Source organism: Rhyacophila brunnea, unplaced genomic scaffold (assembly GCF_057557595.1).
Source record: "Rhyacophila brunnea isolate RB1 unplaced genomic scaffold, BYU_Rbru_1.0 scaffold_15, whole genome shotgun sequence".
Lineage (NCBI taxonomy): Eukaryota > Metazoa > Arthropoda > Insecta > Trichoptera > Rhyacophilidae > Rhyacophila > Rhyacophila brunnea.
In genome coordinates this window covers 3,240,320-3,259,485 of record NW_028232806.1, presented here as the reverse complement: position 1 = coordinate 3,259,485, position 19,166 = coordinate 3,240,320, and the positions used below count along the sequence as shown (strand labels likewise).

Below are 19,166 nucleotides of genomic sequence, written 5' to 3'. Positions count from 1 at the left end.
CAACCAAGTTTCAATTACGTATTTTGACATGATATTGTAACATTTTGATATTAGAGCCCATATAGTTATAAGTTATAACAAACAACATTATGATTTAATTCAACATTTTAACTGAGAGCAACCTCGATCATTATATTATTAATATTATTATATACCACCAAAGACGTCCCGTTTGGGTAGGCAGGTCACGCACTGTTTGGGAGCGACAAATAACCGAAAGAAAGATCGTGTATGTATGCAGTTCGCTGTATCACACTTCAACGTGAAATGTATCGGAAATACATGATTGTATATTATTAACGACCGTCCAACCTCTTTGGGTCGTGTAGTACCTACTGAGATAAAGTTCATGTTTAAATAAAGAAGCCAGCGGCAAACAAAATTTGAAAATAGCCTATATACTGGATTATTTGTTAGGTTACGTCAGGTTTTCATTCTTGAATTTCTGAAAGCCAAAATCGGCTATTATAATTGAATTAATGTTCATATTTGAATCTAATAAAATTGGAGACCGTTTAGTATACGCTCATCTCTTTCCGATAGAAAGCTCACGGCGAACCGTGCTACGGTGAAATGTTTTACTTACAATTTACACGAAACCAAGAAAGATAATATCGATGTTGTTACATTGACGCCTCGTATTTGACATTCAATATTTTAGATTATGGGAATTAAAATATTAATATCATTTATTAGTTTTTGCGTAACATTTTAATTTCACGACAGACACAAGTTTTCATTGTTAGATCATCGATATGTAACACATTTTTTGAGAGTGGGTTAAGCGGAATTTGACGTAACACCTTAAAATCTCAGTACTTATAATCTTATCAGTGTATGAAGGCGGAAACCGGATGTAATGAGAAAAAAATTCAAATTAAGAAGACAAGTTTTTAAATAGTAACATTTTTATTGAGTGTCATTAATGATAGGATTTTTTTGATTGGATTATAAGTTTTTCTTCCCGATTATAGATTAAGCTTTGAAAAAAAATACATCGTCAAAACTACATTAAGTAGGTTTACCGAAGTACATGTAAGTTGGAACATATTTTTTAAATGAGAACATAAATATCACTAGTAGGGATTCCAATCCCGGGATCCCGAGCTATTTTAGATACCTATGAATCCCGGGATTAATAAACATAATCCCGGGATTTCGGGATTGATTTTTTTCACCAATTTTTATGGAAAATAAAATAAAAGCGAAAATATAACAGAAAAAATACTTTTAATAAAAAATAACTACATTAGAAATAAACTGAGTTTGATTTATATCCATGTGTAGGTTGCCGATTCATTTAATTTTTTCACGTAAATTATTAAAAATGGAAAGATTGGAAAAAAACAATGCTTCGCACTTTTAACAAAGTAATTCCACCATGATATCATACGTTTTACGGCAGTTTCAAATTTGTCTGACTAATTAGATTTATGAAGTGGAAAGGCCATAAGTACGCCATGATTATTTGCTTTAATATTTTAAATCTCGCTAATCCATTCACTAAACCTTTACTATCAGAAACAGCAATCTCCTATTAAATTCACATTATTATTTAAATTACAATATTATTTACTCCGTTAAACTTGTGTATTTCCAAGATTGAACGTATACAATATTAACATTTACTTATAAGTACAGTCTTAAACTGTATAAATTATACTAGATTTATTTTTGACCGATTTTATCAATATTATTTGTAAATATAAAAATTTTATATTAACAATGGAAAAAATGTCAATTCCGGGATCAAAATTTTGGCTCGGGATTGGATTCCCTAATCACTAGCAAGTACCCGGCCTGTGTTGCAATGCCACCTAAAGAGAGTGTTTGTGTTTTTATTGAAGTGCTTTTGGATACACAGTATAAAGATAGAATAGAAGAAGAAGAATATGGTTGTACAAATTCAGAAACCTTCGCAGATGTGCGCACAACAACTGACGAAAGTTTCATCGCAATCGGATGAATGGTATAGGAACGCATACGAATAAAAGAAGGTAGAATGAAGAAGAAGAAGATAGTTTTTCTAATTCAGAAACCTTCGTGGGTGTGCGCACAATAACTGACGAAAGTTTCATCGCAACCGGATAAATGGTATAGGAACGCATACGGGACAAACAAACAAACAAACATTCATTTATATATATGGATAGAAGATGATAGTAACAGTAAATAAATAATTATTCAGATTAATAATTATTTAAATCATTAAATAAACTATCTACGTATTATAAATACATTGAAGGAAAAACAGTGAACCAACTATTAATCAGTGGTGAGTGATAAGGCATAAAGCCCATTGACGCAGCGAGTGCGGCGCTCGCGCAAAATTTCTACAAGTGGCGCGTAAATCATCAAAAATACAACGTAATCAAATACGCCAGCGCCCACTGGACTTAACGATGCCTTGCGCGCAGCCTGCCGCATGAGTCACCGTTTTTCGCTTCTCGGCGATACGATTTAATGAAAATACAAAGAAGTCCATTCATTGAACACGGCTACCAAAATTACGCTGCTTGAGGCGTCGTCGATCGACGGGCCAAAAACAATTATTTAATAACAGAGAACCCATTGTTTTATTTTATTCCGTGTCATTATATTTCGCTGGTTGAATAATGTCGTCGTAAATATTTATTACAAGCCCCGAAATAATATAATATTTTTATTGCTTTGTTATGAGAGACGCTGTAAAAATAATTGTTTTGTGCTGCTTGGGCCGCTTATTACATAGGTGAAGGGTAATGCGCGGCGAGAGACGTGTGATTATGGTTATGAATACGCCGACTTCGCCCGCTCGACGCGTTCTGTGGGCACCATCGCATAGAGGTAAGCTGTTAAAATCCGAGATAAATAGATACTGAACTAAGTCAGTCAAACGTATTTGCTTTCATTGAACTTTGACTACAATGTGAGTTTTTAAAATTCAATTAAACCCTGCATAATCCAAGTAACATTATATTATAAAAGTCAAAAAATATTCGTTTATCTATAAAATATTTGAAATTATGTCATTAAACCATACATTATTTCAGATATTTTATAGATAAAAGAATATTTTTTATCGATTATAGTTTGCTATAGGCAGGGGTTAATACATTTATAAAAATGAACGAACACCATCTGTATTAATATGTATTTTTAATTCTACGAAAACAAATAAGTATAACTGAAAAAATGCACACTATTTTTGTCAGATCGCCCATAGCATTCATAATTTATTATGACTTGCTTTAGGCAGGGTTTCATTGATTTTTTAAAACCAAACAGCACTATCTGCAAAATATATTCTTAGTTCAATGAAAACAAATGATTTCTATGACTGGCAAAGTTTAGTGTGCACTATAATTATGTGGGATCTTAACAGCCTACCTCCACTGAGTGGGTATATAGCTGTTATATTTGTAAAGCTCACCACCTAGGTTGCGATAATTTTAAATTCAAGTCCGATTCGGTACAAACTGGGCACAAACTATTGTTTTTACGTTATATTATAATAAGTATGTTACTCAGGTTGTTTTAAATTAAGTATGCTTTGAAAGTAGGTTTCGTGGAAATGAGAATTTTTATTACCTGCGGCATGTCAGAAGTTTTTTTTAATATGGAATTTGTGTATTTAATATAGCCAAGAAAAGTAATAAAATACGTTAAAAATAATACATTGACATAAATGGAAGGCGGTATCAATTCAAATGAGGCATGCCCAACTTCAAGTAGGTTGTGAACTACTGCCCAGTATCAAGACTGATAGTTATCTACCCCACACTCTACTTTAAAAAAACTTTTATATTCTTTGGTTGCGGACATTGAATGACACTAAAGTTGTGATTATATTGAGATGCACGTCGCGTACTATCACGTGACGTTCAAAGATTCAAACTACGGGATGGGAGCATCAGTTTGAATCTTTGAACGATCATTGTCAGTTCACATTCATTACAGAGCTGCGAATCGCTTCTTCCCATGAGAAAATCAAATCTTTTACCCATCGTGTGTCCTGTTCTTATCCTCACTATCAGCTTAAGCTCATTTCTCTTCAAAGGAGACTCTACAAACCAGGGCACCAAACGTGGGGATGGTAGAATGGACTTACTCCATTTCCCCATTTCTAAGTATGTCATATGGTGAAAATCTATCCACATGCTTCGGCACATTTTCTTTATGGCCTCATTCTAGTTCAGGTTTTCTGGTACCCACAGATATATTATCTCTGATTAGCCAGCTTCCTTTGCCAGATCATCCGCCCTTTCATTGTAACTTTAACTTCCCTTTTTCTGATGATTATCTTGTTTATAGCATCCATACTTACATTTAAAACTGCTATCAACGTCTAATGATGTATGGTATAAGAGAATTTGAGCAAAATCGAAAATCAGCTCTGACTGGGCCATCCATAATGTGACCAGACATCCCGTTTTCAGGCGGCGTGTCCCAGTGTCCTCGAACACAGCTTCGGGACGCCAAAATGTCCCGTTTTCGAAAAGAAAGAAACTTGTGACCAAGATACAGAAGTGTTTGATGAGTATTTACTTTTTTCTAATTACTTACATCATACCGCAAAAAATTTCTGAAAGGAACAATGCGAATGTTTCAACCGAAAGTCGTTGGATGGAGTTGTTCAAACACTTTCGCGCCAATAATTTGGACCACAAAAATGTTCGTATAATTATTGAATATATTTTATGTCTGCACGGCACTAATGCACCAGTAGAAAGGGTCTTCTCTATTATGAATAAGTTGTAGACGAGTGAAAAAACACAGTTGAAGAATGTCTTTAAAGCAATGTTAATTATAAAAGTAAATTCAAAAAAATCCTGCCAAGAACTTCATTCGTTTTTGAAATCAACACCAGATATACTAAATTTGTTCTTCGGAAAAATATTAAATCAGATAAATTTTCATGTATTTCATACCTGTGTGTACTTTTCATTAATAAATAAAATAATATGTACTATTAAAAAATATTTAGGAACTCAAGCGTTGTATGCCCCTACTCAAACATACCTACCGATAACCTTCAAATAAATAAATAAAATAGGTAACCTAATATGACATGAAAAACCATTACTATCTTGTCAATTCTATTGTTTGAAAGTGTGAGACGCCTAAAATGACAAGTACCTACCTTTTTTTAGGTGTCCCGGTTTGGGGGAAAAATGAATAAATGGTTACGTTAGCCATCCATATAATATTTGAAAATTGTGCAAGATTTATGAATATTAAATTTGTTAAACGGTAATTTTTAGTATGTCCAAAAATATAGATGCAAAAAAAAATAAAATAGACGTTTTCATCAAGACATCGAGTAGACCCCGAATTGACCGAATCGCACTATCTTGTCCTGGTTTGTGAATTATTAAAAAGTAATTTATTGAATTCACTTACCCTGTGTATACAATGAAATTTAATACGAAAGTTGTCGGACTCATAGTAAAAAATAATATTAATGACGTGTCGTAAACCCCGTGTTTCGCCTGCGGTGCTAACAATTTTTGCATATCACAATCACATGTTTGAAGACTGTTTTTCCATATGGCCATCTGAACTAATTAGTTACCTACCTATATCACAAAAAATGTAAACTTCGCATGACGTGTACATAATTTTATAATGTACCTAGATAAATTGAGAAAAATGTGTTCTGAAAAATATCTAGCATTCTGGTTTGTATAATTGTCCATTTTGTGCGCTGGAAACGAGGATAAAAATACTGAAAATATATTGAGTTGGGTTTTACTTTACATTTATTATTACTTTTATTTTACAACTGCAGTTATAGGTACTATGTAACAGCGATTTCCAAACTGGGGAGGCGCGGAGTGTTACAAAGGGGGGCGCGAAAAGTTTAACACTTATTATTAATGTAGCCACAGGTTTGCAGTTTGCAAATGCATAATTTATAAAACGGCCGCTAGTTATAAACTACATAAAAAAAACAGTCCTATAAAAGGTTGTTTGCAGATCTGTCTGAAAATATGGAGACTAATTTTATAAAACTTTACGCTGGCTATCTCATGAAAAATGAAATAAAAGGGTCAAATCATAATGTTGAAATTTAAGGCAAATTTGTTTAGGAACGATAATTTTGTTGTTAAACTTGTATATTTGGTTGAAATTTAAAAAAAATGAGTAAATAAATCAATGCAAGGACCACTAATGCATTCACTGATTTAAAAAGATAAAGTGAAGGGGTTGATAAAAAATTAGAGCTTTGGAAATCAAAATTTAAAAAAAATAAGTTCGCCATGTTTCCACTTTTAAATTTCTGCGCCAGATATATTGAAGCAAACAAAAATCTATTTATGTTTTGAGTTCTTGGTTAGTTTGCTAATGCACTTTTCACATTATTTTATTAATAGTAAAAAAAAAGCTTGATGTGATACCATTTTCATTTTTGTATTAGTACATTGTTGACTATTTGAAAAGGTGTCTGTATTATTTAATGAAGTAAATGGGGGGATGTACCAAGATTAGATTTTTTTTAAAGGGAGGCGCAGTAACATAAAGTTTGGAAACCACTGATGTACACTATTCAACTCCATAAAATTAGTCTACCAAGCCTTGATGAAATCGAAAGCTATAGATTAGATTTCTAGATTTGTCAGAAGGTTTATTTTTATGGCGAGGTCATCTTAAAATCACTTTTATAGAAGGTAGTTAAGTGTATGTGATGATTCACTCCCCTCTACATTTTCTACTCACAAGACTACCTCAGTAGTTGCATCAAGGGTAGCCCTCAAGCTAAGCATCATTTTGTCAAAATAGAGTCGAATAAACATAATTTGAAAACATCGCATGCATATGCACACTAGAAAAAATCACTTTGTAGAAAAAATACAACACCCGACGGGACTTGAATCTGTATCTGCTAAATTCGCGCGTCTTGTTGAACTACAACTATTTTAACTAGTATATATTTGTTACATGAAATGCTTATCGAATTGCGTTAGATTGTTGACTATCAGTTTTAGTATATTAAATTAAGCTAGGTATTAATTAATTCAAGCAGATACAGGTTCAAGTCCGTCGGGTGCTGTATTTTTCTCTCTCTACAAAATGTTTTTTTTTTTACTGTGTATATATATGCATGAGATGTTTTCAAATTACGTATATTCAGTATATAGAATGTTACATTCTCAAATCTTGTGTCTTATTCGTTGAATAAAAGAAATATTTTATTAAAATAGAGTTTGCTGATTAATAAAACAAATCGAATTCATTATTCTCTTATATGGCAACTTCAACATTTGTTTCTTTATTAAACACCACAACAGGCCGTTAAGCCCAATAATAGTGGAAAAACTACCAGGCTTGAGGAATTTACATATTAGATTATGTAAATATATTTTGACCTCACTGGGAATCGAACCCAGAGCTTCGTCTCGGCCACCTATTCGTTCTAATTATGCATACTGATATATTTTTATTTATGTACAATTTTTGATTTTAGCCTATCTTAATTATTTAAAAAAATTGGCATTAATGCTATAAAAATAAATATTATGATTTATTAAAAGTTGATAAAAAGTGTAAAAGTGGACAAGAAATATATACATCAAAATGGATATCAAAGACATTATAAAATGGCTGTTTCAAATAAAGGCGCCAAACATAATCAAAAGAACTGCCCCCAGTGAATCAAAAACAATGTCAAAAATGTGTGTAATTCTAGTAATGGCAGCCATGTTGTATTCTTGTTTGGCAATCTGTGAAGCAAATAATAACGTTATTTTAAACGTATTACCATTAAAAGGTGCTAATTTTAAAGACAATAAATTAAGTGAAGGTCAAAATAATGCATTATTTATAGAAAATGCAACCGTATTAAATAGTTCTGAAATAAAACAAGACGATTTGACAAACGTCAAAAGTTTTAAATTAAGAACGGAAAACGTGCATCGTTCAAATGATGCAGAAACAAAAGAAATCAGACCAAACGTCACGATGGCGGATGACAAAAACTTAACGGAGACGCCAATATTGACAATAATGGCGACAGACGCTGTACATCCGCAATTAGTAAATGGGTTAAATACCTCAGTGAGTGTGCAGAAATTATCTATTGGTAATGGAGTGACAAAACAATTGATCTTTGAAACTATCAATCAACACAAACCCTCTTCGGTTACTTCGAGTATATTCGGTTTGATTGATGGGGGTGTGGCGTATTTGGACGACTTGCTGGACAACAAAATGGAAACTGGTGAGTTTTTTCTCATATATTATATTGTTTAATAAATATGCATTATTACACATATATGTAGGTACTTACCATATTCAACTATCACGTATGTACTTACATACAAGCATAATTTAAAATGTAAAAGGATAGGTAGGTATTCTAAATTATTAGTTTTACATCAGTATTGTTTGACTACGTTTTAGAACGTGATTTTGATAGGAAATAGGGATTCATTGCAATACCGGATAATATAATGTTCAATCCCAGAACTTGAATTAGCATTCTCGATCCCGTGCAGTACCAAGTTCAATGCCCATTATAGTCAGGCCGTGGCACGAAACTGAAAACTTCGATGGTAGTGCTAGTTATTGGCCATACTTAGAATGCAATATGGTCCATGTATCGGAATACTACATGAACCATACAAAATCATCTTGAAATGTTCGAGAATATGCTCCGAAAGCGAAGAGATGCTAATCATCAAGGAGGCGCCTCTTCAATAGTCTGAAAGGGAAAATGGGATGTAGGAGATCTAGACGCTGTTGAGTTATGTAGGTAAGAGACATAGACAATATATGCCGGGTCGCGCTACAAAAAAGGCTACTGTCGAATACAATATAATTAGAAGCACACAGCATGAATGTCAATCGTGTGCAGTTAAAAGTCACCAGTAACACGATAGTAAGGTAGAATATACACGTAAACGTATGAGAAAGACGGGGAGAATACGTATAAGAATGTTGACAGGTGATACTGCTGCCTGATAATATTTGCTAGTAAATATAAACTTGGATACTGTCACGTTTCTTAAGTTATATTTCATTAAATACTGAAAAACGCATTTCATTATGTCCCAGGTTCGAATCCCGCGTCTGGAAAATTTACGCGTTGTGTTTCACCACCAAAGTATGAACCCAATATGTTGAGCAAGTCTATAACATCCAATACAACATCCACTCTGTGGAAGCCCATACATGATCTTCTTAGCATCGGACAATAAGGTATTTAATATTTATTATCCTGATATTCCAGGATTCCCATTTTTCGAGATCAACAAATTGAGTGGAATCCCGCGATCGGAAACCCTGATAAGAAATAAGGTGAACTTTCCCGTGTCGATATTACTAGCCATTATAAATTTGACATTATTGTTTATATGGCACGTAGTAGATAATCACTGAGTACATTTTGTGAAACTATGGACGTGTGCACTTGATGTTTGTTTAATGATTTGATAGCTAGGTACAGTGGCGTAGAAAGGGACGGGTGATAGTTGTAGCCACCCTGGGCGCAGTCCAGATGAGGGCGCATAAAAGGAGTTATTAAGTTGAATGTGTAAAAATAAAAACTGACAGTTTGTGTATTTCGAAAACTAGTGTTAATTTAATATACATGAATATTCAGAATCAATGGTTCTCGGATTCGAATCCCGGGTCTATAAATTTCAAATATTGTTTTTTTCTATGTGTGTTTGAACACAGAATATAAACCTAATAGGTTAAGCAAGTGGCTAACTTCCATTTCTCGTAAAAACTAAAATCTGTTAATTTACCTTCCACTCTGTGTAGGCCCATATGATCTTCTTATGATCGGACATGCTAAATAAATCCATTATTATCTTTCAGAGTTAATTCACCTTTTGAATATATTCATAATATACACAAAATTCCTTAAACCAAAGCAGAAAGCCCACAGAAATCAAACACCTACAAAAAATTATGTTCATGTCGGACATACGATGATCAGGCCGTCAGATAAAAATATTGTGTATTAAAAAGATGAATGTTCTCAACGAATTCATAATATAGCAGAGTTTTGTGTAACGTTGAGAAACAATGAAAGTTTACAGTTTAACAAAATAATCAATCCAGATATTCCCGTTTACAATTTAATTAATGATTAATTCCAGAAGGTCATTCGATTTTATGACCCGTTGAAGAAATTTTTGATTTTTTCTTTGTTGATTTAATTCTTCAACAATAGAATACCTTTCTACCTCGAATGGCATTATTAACTCAAATCTTGAAATTTTGAGTTGGGAGGTGGGTATCGATATGTAAAAATAAATAAATTTGAATATTTAACGTAAGGCTATTATACTTCAGCTGATGCATGGTCTAAAAAGATCGTGACTAGGCGACGCGCGGATTAAGCAAATGACGCGAGCCGAACGAAATATAATTTGTCATAAAAATTCAACATGCGTCCTTTTAATGTTATGTTTATTATCATATTCGTAATAATAATATTATATTCATTGACATGTTTTCTTTTTCAAGTACCTACATGCGGAACGTTTTTTAGTCATCTTTACACGATTTAAGAGTATATTCCTCCGGCGCCAACACAAAACAAATTGACTTGCGAGCAGGTCGACTATCGCTCTCCGACTGGCAACGCGGCCGAAATTACGTCCCACGTACTGTTGAAAATTATTTGCCGTTTTACTTATGTACGCTCGCAATTTTAAATCTTCTGACGAACCGATTGCGTCATTTGCGTCAAAGAAAATCGCCGTTTTAAAAGTGTACGTATAATCTGGAAGGATACTCGATACTTCCGCGAATTGGAAATTTTTGGCACGGCAGTGACACTGGCCAGGCGTGTCAAGGAGAAAGCAAGGCGGTAAATGAAATATATTATACTATTATTGGTACGAAAAAAGACGTCATACCGTATCGGTTTTATCCGTTATTTAAAAAAAAATGTGTGATCGCAGCTTCGCAGAGTTATCGTTAGTGGGTCACTGATCGCGAGAGATGAATACTAAGCTGTTATTAAAAAAACTATATAATAATATTTACGATTGTTCGCCTATTAGCAATAATTAAATATATTTGATAGTGAAATGCATGCAATCTATGATTGATTTATTCGCTGGCTTTCAGAATAAACTCGTTTTCATTATTGTAAACTTGCATTGCAATATGTATTAAGTCCGGTAAAATGATTATAGGTATTTTTAGTATTCATCTAAGACTATAAAAGAATTAGATCAAAATTTACAAGTCCGCATTGAGAACTTTTGCGGCCATGATGCGTAAATATGTTTTTTACAGTAATATCGATATTTTAAAACAAAAAGTGAAATATTTCGAAAAATAACGCTGTGGCATATTTACGTTTTAAGATGATTGAAATAACTCACTACTGCATTATAATCATGAGAAAAATTAGTCAATTTTAATAGTAGGATACGGAAATTACTCAATGAATTTTCAATACTGATAGAATATCTCAATATTAAAGCGATACTTCAGTGAAACGGCAAATAATTTTCAATTATAGGCGCGACGAAATTTTGGACTCGCTGGCAGTCTGAGAGCGAACGTCGACGTGTCAATACGTCATTTTGTTTCGTGATGGCGACGGGGGTATTACTTTATAATCATGTAAAGATGACAAAAAACGTTACCCATTTACTTTAAAAAGAAAACATGTCAATGAATATATTATTATTGTCACTAATAGAACAATAAACAACATTAAATGGACGCATGTTGGATTTATATGACAAATTATATTCGGTCGGCATGCGTCATTTGCACCCGCGACCCGCAATCCGCGCATCGCGTAGCCACGATCTTTTTATACCGTGCCTCAACTGAGGTATAGCCTTAAGCCGGCACAGTCATAAATTAAACCTTCTAGGAACGTCGCTCCGATGTTGCGTATTATGAAGACAGTCGCGCGTCTCGAAAGTGGATATATTGGGATGCGGCGACTGGGGAGCCAGTATAGGAATGACCAAGTCGTTGTGCCTATGTTTTCTGGTGGCTTCGACTCGCAGCCAGATACGCATGCGATTTGTTGCCAGCAGCACTAGATTTTTTTTTTCAATCTAAAAATACGCATTCCACCAATGTGCGGAGCTCCATTTGACGTGTGTTTTATGAATAGATGACGGATCTAATAGGTTGAGCCATTTGCTAACATCCATTTGTCGTAAAAAAAAACAAAAATCTGTTTATACAACTTTCTTTTTGTGGTCCATATTAATATGATCTTCTTAGGGTCTAACATGGTAAAAAAATAAAATGAATTATATACCTATCCAACTTCATATTTATGTATGTCAATAACGTAGTATTGTGGAAAGAACTTACTGTGGATTTTGGGGTAACAATGAAAATGTACAGCGCAGTATTATGATAATATATAAGCAATCGCCAATGATTTCGTCTTTGTGAAATACCGAAAAAATATACAGATATGCACGATGAAGAAATAGACCCGCACCTCAACTCATATTGTCACAATTTTGCGTAGTCTCTTTGGAGATAGTTACCGAAAACGGAAGTGAAAGTCTACTAAGCAAGTGCTGGTAATAGAAGTACCTACTACCCAGACCAGAAAATATCCTTTAATGGTACCTATTAGGTATATTGTGACGTAGTATTATTTTTCAAAATAGTCACATATCAATTCTCAACATGTAATTGACGTACCCTGTCTTGCTGTAAAAGTTACCACGGCCAAGAGAAGGGGTGTTAAAAGATAGCACTTTTCATAGTTAATTTCTTGTGATAATTAACTACCTGAATACATAAGGTGATAATAATATGTTATAATAGCCTCGCTGAAATTTGAATTTGTTACGCATGGATTATTTGTATACATTTCGAGCATGAAAATTGTCCCAACAAACCGACAATGCACTAATAAACAGAATATTATTATTACTCTTTTTGAACACCCATGTCCTTAATACGTATCTGTATAATAATATAGTAGGAATGATGTTCCCCTTTGATTTAAAAATGAATAATAAATTGTGGTCAGTAATATTACCGACCAAGTTCAAATAACTGGTATTGCAAGCAGCTGATATTATCAGAAAAAATGATTGATCCAAATATACCGTCGCAAGTCTGAAGGCCTTGCAATAATCGTGAAATCATCGGAATTCCTTCGCGGCGACTGAATTGAATTATGCCAAACTAATAATATAATATGTAATAATTAATGATTTCTTAAATCTTAATAATTGTATAATAGATTATTTATAACTATCGATATTTTTCTTCATTATTTTCGTATTGGGATGCCTAAATATTTATTGAAATGGTGTTTTTAGCATGGATATAAGTGTTTTTGTCTTGACCTCCCAAGCGGACTCGTTACGAAAAATCTCACATGCGTAACGAAAAATACAGTCACAAAAGTAGCGCGGCCGGGAGAGACTCCAGTCGGCCGCAAACGGCGCTTCGGGAATGACGTGTAAACCCGCGCCCCGCAATTTCTTTTATTTTCATTCAAATTTGGACAACCAGCATTCAGAGAATCAGTAGGCAAAGCATGTTCCATGTTTAATAATTTTAGCCGTCAGTGTTTAATTTTATTTAACCTTAAAAAATATTTTTTTAGAATGTCAACACAGACTGTTTAAGGGTGGACGTGCTCAGCGGGGGTCAAAATGGAGCTTTTTCTATTTTCAAAGCATGATCCTGGACATACCTTGAACGTTGTAGATAATCTATTTATATAATTTTGAAGCCTTATTATCCTTTATATTTATTTTAAACATTTGATGACTGCATAAAGTATTTTTATTACATAAAATAGTATTCTTTTAAGCCTCTCGCTCTAATGTTTTAAAATTGGACGCTTGAAAAAAAAATATGTAAATCCACGTTCGACGCATATGCCCCGTCGAGCGTCACAGGCGGATATACTGAAAATGGGAGGGACTTGCATGAATCTATATCCAATTTAGAATATACCCAGGATAATACAATAGTTATTTATGTACCTATTTAATATTTGGCAAAGGTCTTTTATTCTCTCGTAAGAAAGGTTATAATATTATAGGCTAAAAATAATCTAAAATCATCTAATTCATGCCAGAAAAAATCAGTAATCATGTTTCTGTAGCGTTCTCAATTGACAGTGACTGCATTGCCATTTTCGTTTTCATAAAATACGGTCCAATTATACCTCCAGACCATAAAGCACATCAAAATATTAATTTTTGTAGATGTAAAGGTGTATCAAGATTAGCATGTGGGTTTCATTACTCCAAATGCGACAATTGTGCTTATTCATGAACACATTTAACCAAAGATGAGCTTCATCACTGAAGGTGATTTTTTCATGAAATAATGGGTCTGTTTCAAGTTGCTCAAAAGCCCAATAAGCAAAATTTTGTCACATCAAATAATGGTCATTTGATTTACGTTATTGTGTTAATAATTATTGTATTTTACACACATCTTCAAATGTAAATCTTTATGAAGAATATTTCTTGTAGTGCGATAAGAAAGTGTAAGTTATCGAGAATGACGTGTAATAATTGATTGTTCTGGATTTTCATCCACACTTTGATTCACAACATCAATATTTTTAGCAGTACGTTTACGTTTTTAACGTGATGGATTTTCAACATCACAAACATTATCATTTGACTCGAATTTTCTAATTAAATTACATATAGTAAGCTCTGTAGGTAAATTATATTGATCATAAATTTCACGTAATGCCAGAATCGTATAGATTTGCATACGCCGTACGTGTATCTTTGATAATTTGCTTGATATTTGCCATGATAATTTGCTAAACAATACTGAACACAAATATTAATTTTGGTGGGAATCAGAAAATGAATGGCTGTTATGACGTTTTAAAAATCTATAGTACTAATATGATAACCCCTTATTAAATGATTTTTGTTTTTACGAAAAAATAATGTTAGCCACTTACTCAACCCATTGGGTCCATACGCTGGGTCCAAACACACATTGAAAAAACAATATTAGAATGTTTTAAACCCGGGATTTGTCCCATTATGCCGTGTCCACGCTGGCAACAAGTTGCTGGCAGCCTCATTAAATTTCACGATAATTATTATCAAAATTTCTTTGACCAAAAATTATTTTAATCGAAATTGAATGAGGTTACCAATATGGACACGGCTTTTAGACCCATGACATTATAAACTTGAGGCGAAACCGCTCGGCCGTCTACTTAAACTATATGAATAATTGTACTAATATTAATATTGGCGTATTTTGTTGTTGCCACTTTTAAGGGGACGCTCTACAGAATTGCCCTTGAGAATTGAAAATATGATTTTTTTACATGTGGTCCGGAATTGTTGCTCTACTGGTAATATGCAAAGGTCGCCGACAATGCTTTGGTCTAAAGTAATAATAATGATCTCTTATTTAATTTAAATCATAACACTGTCAAAGTGTATAAAATATGGGGTGACCAAAAAATGATATCTTCTAATATACGTAAATGTTACTAAATTCAATTTGTTAATCAGGTGTTTGGTGGAAAACATTGCAACCAATATGATGGATAGCCACGATATAAACTTAATAATAATATATTAATAACGTTTTAACCTGAAATTGTCCGAGAGCTAAACATACGAAGGATGTTGAAATACATATCTACCTACATTTTTATTTCATGTGCTATCCAAAAAACATTATTAATGAATAGTATTTATTTTGAATATGTAAGACCTATTACATAACTATTTAAAAAAAAATGGGTACATATTGTTTAGTTCTAATGCATATTTAAAAAAAAATTAATATAGTGATGTCTGTTTATTATAAAAGAAAGTGACTTTTTATTAAAAGAAATGAAAATATAATTAATTATATTTTCATTTCTTTTAAAATGGAATTCTACCAAGTAAATGCTAACTCAATTAATGACTTTTTATTACTTACCCGATTAGTTTAATTAATTTAGTCTGACACTTTTACAAACAAGTAACGCAATTTTACTTTTAGTTGGTAGGTACAATAATTATTAATTAATAAAAGCCAATGCAAGAAATAATTTATACTCATAAAAAATGGTCACGCATAGATTTTTTTTTATTCAAAGCTAGCGATCGCAGAGAACAAAACAAAAAAAACTGCCGACTTTATCGAATCAATCACCCAGGGCTGTCGAAGACGTCTTACTTGTTTTTATGATAAATTGTTTTTAATTGTGTGCAATTTGGCGGGAAAATATAATATATACAGTTGCTTACCATTCGGTTATTCCATGAGCTGGGTTTTGTTTACTCTTTTGCTGACATCCTACAGTTTTATCTGATATTATAAAAGTCACACAGTACAACAGTGTTTAAATCTAATATGTAATTGCACCGGTTTAATTAAAAACTATAACGAAATTAACATTTTAATGATTTACAGATTTTCCTATGTTATATCAACTTAATAGCAATTTTAATGAGACCAGATACATATGACGATATATCCAAAATACACATCATCAGATAATATGTGAAATATTTTGATAAGCAAAAAAATAAGAACAATACAAAAATAACATAACATAATCAGCTAGTCTTTTCATAATTATTTTAGATGAATGTTGTATGCCGTTTGACGCTTGGAAGTATGTAATTATTCCATCGGTACAGTAAGCTATTTTTAACTTTAAATTTGTAACTCTTTAAAACGTAAAATTAGATTGATATTATTTTGACAGCCCTGTATTCGTTCGGCCGGTTTCAGATTACGTCGCATACATGTTATGTTTGAAGGGAATAATAATAATGATATTCGTTCGACCGAGAATTGTAATTAATAATTATTGCGTTTCTTAAAATAAATCCCCGATGGTTAGAGGTTTTTGAGGTTAGACTGAATTAAAATGACGTCCTTTCAACGCTGAGGTTTATTTCTGACTAAACTATGAATGACCTTGTTCCTGTTCAGCTGAGTCTTAAGGCTGCGCGCAGACGGCAAAGCGAAGTTTCGGATTCATCCGCCAAACATCGTTTGCTGGTCGAATGCGTTTCGTTTCCGGGCCGATTGCGTTTCATTTGCGTCGATATCTCGACGATGCTGTCCGAACATCTGGACAGAGCAAACACAGTTTTCAAGGGGATTCATAAACGCATTTTTTTTGAAACTGCACCCTGCTGCGAGAGTATTTATCTTTCATTACAGTGGCGTACAAGGGTAAATAAATAAATATAAAAATATCAGTACCTACCTACATAAATATTTTATTGTACCTACCAGTGGCGAAGGGTGGAGGTAGGTTGTTAAGATCCGCCATAAATATTGCACACTAAACTTTGTCAGTCATACATACTTGTTTTCATTGAAATAAGACTACATTTTACAGATGGTGTTGGTTAGTTTTTAAAATTCAATTAAACCCTGCGAAACCAAGCCATAATATATAATAGTAAAAAAATACTAAATCTAACATAAATTTGGATATTTTATAGATAGGATAATATAATAATTTATCTATTATAGTTATATACTAGCGGAAATAAAATATGACAACAGTTTCGAGCGAGTCGAGTTGTGTTTTCAATTTTGTGATGCTGTTTACTGAAATCGGGCCACTAGATAATATACGTCAGTTACTTTATTGATGTTAATGTATTTTCAATTAGTAGAAACAATTACCACTCGCAAATTGTACAAGTGTATTATTTTTATGAACAGGTTTTAATCAGATTATATGTGAACCGATATTTAGTCGAAAGTTAACTCGTATTATTTTTAGGAAGTTACCTCGAAAAACACTCCATTATTCTAATTTCGAAGCTTGTTGTGGAAAATTTTAAATTTGACTTCCGTTATTTAAATTATGTTTTAAACATTCAAGTTTAAATTTATTTGCGTTGGATTAATAATTATTTACATTTATTTTCTTTAATTGTGGTAACTGTCGATAATTATTCATGGTGGAAATGCATTCTATTATTAATTTAATTTAATAAAACGCAATTTGTTATCGTACTTATTTCACTTTTATTATCTGCGCATCTATTCTATACAAATGACTGTTATCGGCCGCTACGGCAGCTTTCTAGGATAGGAAAGTATCAAAATATTAGCACTTATTGTAAGAATAATTATAATACGTTAGTGCTCCTCTCTTGGCTATGATAAATTTCAGAGCGAGATAGTCAGTTTTGACTGTTTATGCGTCGATGACATTGCGCTACTTTACAAGCTGCTTATCGGCGAGTTTAAAAGCGGGCGAGTCAGCCAGTGTGATTGTGATTATAACACACAAAATATCGGGTCTAGGATGATTTGGCACCGGACAACAACTGGACGCCACGGAATTCGAAAATAAATAGACGATAGGTACTTTAAAAAAATATATGTAATATTATTATTTATATTTAAATGATTATATTATGATTTAATAGATGGTGAGAATGTAAATATGCAGACATAAATAATGATTTAATCGTGCATATGTTTAAGTTCCAACGAAAAAAGAGTTTTTTATTTTATATAAAGCCTTAGACATGGTAATTCTCAATCCGCAATAAAGAATACAATGTGTTAAGAGTAAAATGAATTAAAACTACTAAGTAGTAGATAGATACTGATTAAAATACCTCGTCTACGTTCTGTATACGTGTTTACGACAGTGCGGCGTCCAATTGTCCGGAGTCCAGTCGTCCCATTCCCCGCATATCAGCCCACACGCCAGCGTGTAGCGTGTAAAGTAACCCGGTTTTCAACTTTTCTCCGTAGATTGTTTACAATCTGCTTGTTAGCTTGTTCGATAATGACACTGGGCGAGTTTACAAGCAGATTGTAAATTCACCAACAAGCAGCTTGTAAAGTAGCTCAATGTCATCGAGGCATTAGACGGCTGACTTGGGGTAATTGTTACAATAAGTGTTAATATTTCGATACTTTCGTATACTAGATAGCTGCCGTAGCGGGCCGAAAGCAGTCTTGTGTATAGAATAGATCCGCTGGACCGGTTTCGTCTGCCTCAGAGGGACATTGGAAATGTAATTAATTAATGCGTTTTATTAAATTAAATTAATAATTAATATTTATAGCAATCAATTATAGTTTGCAATCGTAGATCACTTGCTTTATTATTAATTTAATAACTAGAAAATATTACCAGATGACTGTACTATGTGTCAATATTCTCATACGTCTTCTCCCCCCCCCCCTCTCTAATACGTTTACGTGTATATTCTGTCTTATTGTATTTGTTCTCGTATTTCAAACTCAAT

At 33.0% G+C, this 19,166-nt stretch overlaps 1 protein-coding gene across 1 annotated transcript in view; it reads left to right on the top strand.

The window, feature by feature from the left end:
- The window catches only part of LOC147074806 (uncharacterized), a 38,598-nt gene that overhangs the window by 7,476 nt on the left and 11,956 nt on the right, over positions 1-19,166 (top strand). The window contains exon 2 of the mRNA XM_085942681.1: positions 7,448-8,200. Within this exon, the coding sequence (XP_085798807.1) occupies positions 7,558-8,200 (643 nt within the window). The 5' untranslated portion in view covers positions 7,448-7,557. The remainder of the gene's footprint in view (positions 1-7,447; positions 8,201-19,166) is intronic.